This window comes from Buceros rhinoceros, unplaced genomic scaffold (assembly GCF_000710305.1).
Source record: "Buceros rhinoceros silvestris isolate BGI_N320 unplaced genomic scaffold, ASM71030v1 scaffold43720, whole genome shotgun sequence".
Lineage (NCBI taxonomy): Eukaryota > Metazoa > Chordata > Aves > Bucerotiformes > Bucerotidae > Buceros > Buceros rhinoceros.
The window spans coordinates 24,314-30,946 of NW_010389811.1; the positions used below are offsets into that span (position 1 = coordinate 24,314).

The 6,633-nt window shown below is 43.8% G+C and overlaps 1 protein-coding gene across 1 annotated transcript; it reads left to right on the forward strand.

Annotated features, from left to right (window-relative positions):
* Nucleotides 1-1,394: 1,394 nt before the first annotated feature.
* On the forward strand, nt 1,395-6,518 carry RYBP (RING1 and YY1 binding protein; the record flags this gene model as incomplete). Its single annotated transcript, XM_010135328.1, has 3 exons — nt 1,395-1,596; nt 1,709-1,807; nt 5,896-6,518. Coding segments are annotated over 3 exons (554 nt in total), but the record flags the coding sequence as incomplete, so codon positions are not given.
* Between the last annotated feature and the right edge of the window lie 115 nt (nt 6,519-6,633).

Here is a 6,633-nt window from a genome sequence, read left to right on the forward strand (position 1 = left end):
TGCCATTGTACAGAAGACCAGTGCCACAAGAAGCTTATTAGATACTTTGATTTTTCTCGTGACGGGGGAGTAGAACTTCTCTGGGTGTTCTGTTGTCTGTATCATCTCTAAATGCAGATGTTACATGTGAATAACTAGTGTTTTGTACGTTTTTTGGTTTTGTTTTTTTTAAAGTGTGAAACCACTAAGCTTCTGAAAGCTGCTGTAGATGTTTGTAGTAAAAACTGGATGCAGGTACAGAGCTCTGCAGCAGAAACCCTTTGGTTTCTGTCTTGCAGTTGTAGGCTTACTGATAATTGTGTACTGCTTTCATTGACAACCTGTTGTGGGCTGATCTACGAAGAAAATACGGATCGTGTATGTGGCCAATATAGTGGCTGTGGACAAGCTCAAGCAACTGTTGCAGTTAGCGTTCAGCTTACAATGGACGGCTGATAGAGCTGATAACCTGGTTTTCTTCCCCAGCCCCCCAAGCTGTGTGGACACAGGGAGCATAGATCTTCCTGGCCTGCTGAAGGGCTCGAATCGATTGCAACTAGTCGGAGTGTTCGGAGTGTAAACTGCTTTGTGATATGCCAGGCTAGGAAGGAGAGGTTTTGAGCTGTTGAGAGGACAGTAGAGTTTGGGTGAGGAGAGATGAAGGTAGAAATTTCTGCCAGATGTGTGAAGGCCAGTAACCACGGTGGTGTTTACATGCGAAGCTTCTTTTTTGTGTGAATCATAATTTGAAATGGAAGTAGTCCTTTGAAAGATGGTTTGCTTGTGTATTTTGTCCCAGCATGGTGGGGGACTGCAGACAATTGTGTGAAGACAGTGTGGCGGAGGCTGGCACAGCCGTTCCCCGTGGAAGTGTGAATGCTTGCTTGTCTTCTGTGCTGCTGGCAGCCAGCTTCGGCCCAGCCCTCTGAACAAAGTCGTCTCAGTTACCTTCTCTTGTTCTTTGTTATTTGTGTGAGGTTTGCTGCTTCGGGAAAGCAGCAGCTCCTTTGAAACATGAAATTGAAAGATACGAAGGAGACCAATGTTTTTCAGGAAACTTTTATCATTCTGTTCCTTCTCTTAAAGTGTACCTGGAGTGTGCAACTGGCAACTTCTTGCAAGTTGCTTTTTCACTATTGTCTGCCCAAATAAATTGGCTGTGATTTAGTGACATGGGTGGAAGACGGGGAGCATTACACTTAATGTTAGATGAGACTAAAAACTGGTGAAACAGCAGTTTGGAGTATTTCTTATTTTTAAAATGTCTGTCTTGTTTGGTAGCAGCGGTAGTACTTCACATTAACTGAGGACATCCATTTGGTTCTTTCCAAGTGGAGTGTTCTTCCTTGGTTGCTGAAATAAATCTTCATACTGCTTTCAATGAAGTCATTTTTACTGTGTAAAATTGACTGTAGATCTCTCTTTTTGTTGTCATTCTAGAAAACCTAGGATAAACTCTCAGTTGGTGGCACAACAAGTTGCGCAGCAATATGCAACCCCACCACCGCCTAAGAAGGAGAAGAAGGAGAAAGTGGAAAAACAAGACAAAGAAAAACCTGACAAAGAGAAGGAAATTAGTCCGAGTGTTACAAAGAAGAACACTAACAAGAAGACTAAGTAAGTTTGAAGGATGTGCTGTGAAACAGAGTGATTTCAGCAGCACTGCGCACTGATGAACTGTGCAGCTAGACTAACATCATACTCTTCCTCTCCCCTCCAATTCTTACAGACCAAAGTCCGATATTGTTAAAGATCCTCCTAGTGAAGCGAACAGTATACAGTCTGGGAATACTACCACAAAGAACAACGACTCAAATCACACTTCGAGGTAACTTTATCCTGAAGTTAAGCTCTCCGTGTCTGAGAACTGTATTAAAAAAACAGATGCCGGTGTTTTGGTGGACAGAGCCAGAGTCTAAGCCACAAGGTCTGCCAGCGTTAGGGTGGCAAGACTGTCTGTAGCTACGAGCCTTCTCCATGTACCAGCCCTCAAACTCTCTGCTGGTGAGGGCAGATTCAGGCATTGGAAAGATGTGTTCTGTTTCCACTCGCTTCTCATTTCTCTGCTGAAATAATTGTATTGTTAATTGGCCAGGAATGCTTTTGGCTGTGAAGCAGTGGGGAAAAACATTAACCAGCAATTGTAGCTGTCCTTATCAAATTCTTATCATCACTCGATAGCAGTAACAAAGGTTACTTTTTTCACTTTCTTACCTGTAATTCAGTCACTGTAATTGTCAAGATATTTTTCCAAGTACAGAGGAATTAAAAGACTGCATGAACAGATTTGCTAGAATCTTGCTGTCAACAAAAAGCCTGAATGGTTGGTTTGATTTTTGCAAGTTTCAAATGAGTAACTGTCTATGGAGAGAAGTTTAGTCCTAGTCTCGCCTATGCTGATACTCCACCCTTGTTTTCTTTAAGCTTCCTTTGTGCTTTATTTCTTAAATCAAAAATCCAGCATCAAAGAACAGTTTTTATATTACTGAACTTGGAGAGCTACACGAGGCAGAATTCAAGTGGGTGCTTTGCCTGTATAGACTACGTAAGAATCGCATCTCTCTTTAAAATGGGCTGTAATAAGTGTTGTGTAGTGAAGCCACGTGAGCCGAAGTGCTGATAGTTAGTGCAAACAGTTGTAAAGCCCATGGGAAATACGGTTCCCACTGCCGTGGGCATGAACGTTGGCAAGACATGACTGCAGAAACCTGTTGTCTTGGGGAGTTTTAATATGAAAGCATGAAAATCTTTCATAACAGTGAATATGCTTCACGTAGTAACTCACTTGAATGCAATGAGGGCAGTGTGAGGTTTGCAGTACTAGAAGACTGAGCTGCTGGCAGGGAGCTGTTAACTCCTCCTCGGCCCGAAAGATCCAAGTGTCCATTCCTGATTTGATTAGAGAAATGCAATGATGAATTTTTGTTTGGTCCTCTTCTTTTTGAAATTACACTACACTTAGGATGCAGGAGACTTGTTGCACTTGACATGTGACACAATATTGAATGGATAGATTACATCAAACAGTTGTTTTTACTCCCTCTGTCTACCACAGAGTCCTCTAGTCCATGTTTTGTGGCAAGCTTCTATCATTCCTAATTAATCCTTAATAGTATCAGGTCTGGCTGGGTAATTTTAAGGGATGCGTCATCTCCTTCAGTTCTTAAAATGTCTGTTTAAGTGGTTTTAAGTTTAGTGGAGCTTTCGCACTTCACTGCCCTCAGGAGTGCTGTTGAGTGTAAAGGCTCTGATTTTTAGAGTCACAAGTTACCTGTTTTTTTTCGTGTCCAGATTTCCTAACTGGTTTTTTGTGAAATGTCTTTTAAGGATCTCTGGACTTTTAAGAAATTCTGGGTTTTGAACTTCTGGGATACCATGCCTGTTCCTGACAAAGTATCTTGGTTTACTCCATGCCTTCCTGTGCACTGCCAGATTTATTGTTTTGAAACACATATCTTATTTGGCCATAAATCTTTTTAGCTATAAACATGAAACGCCAGGGTGTTTAATTTTGCAAAATAATCTGAATGGGCCAATCCCTTTATTTTCTATAGGAAGCAGAAATTATGTGCATGTGCTGAAGGGATTGTCTGGAGGTTTCCATCTGTGCTTCATCAGCCCTTTGCACAGAGGAGACCCCCAAAGCCTCCTGCAGAAATGGTTGGAGGGCTCAGTTCTAAATCTGGCAGTGAGAATATGTTTGTGAGCGGGACTGTGGAGAAATCCTGCACATCAGCCCTGCTTCCACAGTCCTTCCATGTTACTTTGGCATTTAAAGATGCCCGGCAGTTCGATTCAGGTGCTTGGTGCATGGTTTATCTCAACGGTTGCTGGTAGCAGGAGCTTTTCTGGGCAGATCTTAACGCAGCTTAGGGCATATGAACTCCTCCTTTTCATTCTTTGCTTTTTTTTTTTCCCCTCTAAATATGGCTCTTGGTGCTGGCTTTTGACGAGCAGTAGCAGAAGTAGGTGTTCAGCCCTGTAGAAAGGTGGAGGCAGTAAGGTCTGCTCCGGTATCTGGGCCAGCATTTTTTGGCTGTTGCTGAGTAGAAGAGAAAACAAATGATCCAGGCGACTTACAGGAAGAACTGAGTTTCCCAGAGGAACTCGATGCTTAGGGAGGAAAATATGTCCACGTATTACCCTCCCGGGGACGTTCGCTGCCGGTGCGTTGAGGGCAGCCAGCATCTGCTGAGACACTCTCTGAAAGCCAGCGGAAACCCCAAAACTTGATGAGCTGGCTGGCCTTTCTCGTTACCCACAAACAAGGTGACATCACTTCATCTAGCCTGTGGTTACGTGTTGAATTTGCCAGCTCCTGCAAGCGTGTACGTACAGGGTGTGGGCGTGTGTCTCGCTGCTGCAGGAATTCACCAGTGAGGGGTTTGAGGGCAGCTCCAAGGAGGAGGTTTTACTGACAGCAGTATTTTAACTGTATTTTCTGTTGGTTAAAAATGCTTTTCCTTCGGTATTTGTTAAAAATTGAAACAGCCTCCTAGGTTAGATATGGAAGTACTATTTTTGGTGCAGTAACTTCGTTTTTGGTAAAGAAGCTTGCAGAAATACAATTGTTCTATTTTTGAAGTTGTACATCCATCCTTAATACTTTATTCTGTCTAGTTCTAGAACACCACTTTGGTAAGTACTACTTCAGGGCTTTCCCCTGGTTAATTTAACAGTGCAAGCCACTGGCCGTGGATGGCAAATACAAAATCAGCTTAATTTCCTCTTTATTTTGCTGTTTTGACCGCACTGGCCTGGTGAGCTGCAGAGGAGGAGGAGAGGCAGATGGGTTTCGAAGCTGGAGCTTATTCCCAAAGTCAGCTACCCTTCCCTCCATCCCTTGCAATAAGACAGTTCTCAGCAAGCTGCTTTTCACTGATGTATAAAGACTCTCCTCTTTAATTTCCCTATTGGGAATATTCCGCTGCTTAAGCCTGACCCTTAATTAGGAGCAAAAGCCGTAAATTGCAGCAGTCGCAGCAGCTGACTTGGAATTTGCTGGTAGCTGGAGGTGTGTCCAAGGTTTGTTGTATCAGAGCTTTGGACCAGCCCCTGAAACGTGCCCGAATGTCAGCCTCCTGGAGTCTAGACCCTTATTAGCAACATTACTAATTGAATGATGGCACAGCATGCAAATTACTGAGATCATCCTGAGCTATAAATACCCGTGTGTTCTTTTCTGGTGGTTTTGAAAATTTTTTTCCCTTTTATTTTTTTGTCCCCTTCCCCTAACCAAAAGCCCTTACTGCAGGAAATACTGTTGTACATTCTGGATTTTATTTACAATCGCCTCAGTTCCAGAGGGAGCATTTTGAGCGATTTTATACACAGGCTGATTGGGCAGCTGATTTGTGTAAGCTCAAAGCAGCTGAAAGAGAAGCCAAGTTGTCCCCGCGCCTGTGTTTGCAGCTGCAGAGTTCCAGTATGGGAATGAAAGAGCCGTGGTCAAACGCTTTCATGTGGTTTTGTATTGCAGAGTCGCAGCCTTGTCTCATAACATCAGGGCACATGATGCGATGGTGAATTCAGATAAGAGAACCCTTTCATCTGCCCCTTGGGGAGGAGGTACTTCGCTCTGCCTGGCTCCTGTCCGCTTGGCTCTGCTGTAGTGTCCTCCTTTCTGGCAGAGCTGCGTTAGGGATATGGTTCCAGCAGAGCTCCCTCTGTGGAGCTCTCCGAGGCAGGTTGTTCCTCTGGGGCTGAGCCTGCTGCCACAGGCCAGGCTGTCGCAGGAAGCAGAAGGTCGAACCGTCGTCCTCGGCCGTGCAGTACTTACTGCTGCCTCAGTTCTCCTTGAAGTTACTGCCGTCTGTGTGTGGGGCGAGGAGGACAAGTCACGCTGAGTTTTCTAATAAACTTTACTTTTCTCGTTTATTTTTATCCTTTTTATAAACATTGTCTCATTTATTTTAGACCCAGACTGAAAAATGTGGACAGAAGTACCGCGCAGCAGCTGGCAGTCACAGTGGGAAATGTCACAGTAATTATCACAGACTTTAAAGAAAAGACTCGCTCCTCTTCCACGTCGTCTTCTACAGTGACCTCCAGTGCAGGATCAGAACAACAGAATCAGAGCAGCTCGGGCTCTGAGAGCACAGACAAGGGCTCGTCCCGTTCCTCCACGCCAAAGGGGGACATGTCGGCAGTCAACGACGAATCTTTCTGAAAATTGCACATGGAGTTGTGGAAACTATGAATCAGGGTATGAAATTCAAACACTCCACCTGCCCATGCTGTTCACATCCTGGAGAGCCTCTTCTGTGCTTGAACGCACCCGTTCTCGGACATCGACCTCTTACTGATGCAACCAGGATAATTTCTGCTTGCCGTGGGCATCTGGCCACCAAGGAATTTCTCACCCTAACGATTACTCTTGACACTTTTATGTATTCCATTGTTTTATATGATTTTCCTAACAATCATTTATAATTGGATGTGCTCCTGAATCTACTTTTTTATAATATCTGCTGTGCACAATTTTCCATGAACGTTACAACTTTTTGTTTTGGGGTAGGGAGCGGGTGGGGAGGGAAGGGGGCTTTATTTATTGCATTCACAAACTCCATCCTCTTTCAACATATCCTTTTTAAGTTCAGTTCTTCTTCCAGTTATACTGTGTACTATCAGTTTTGATATAAATTATATATAAAT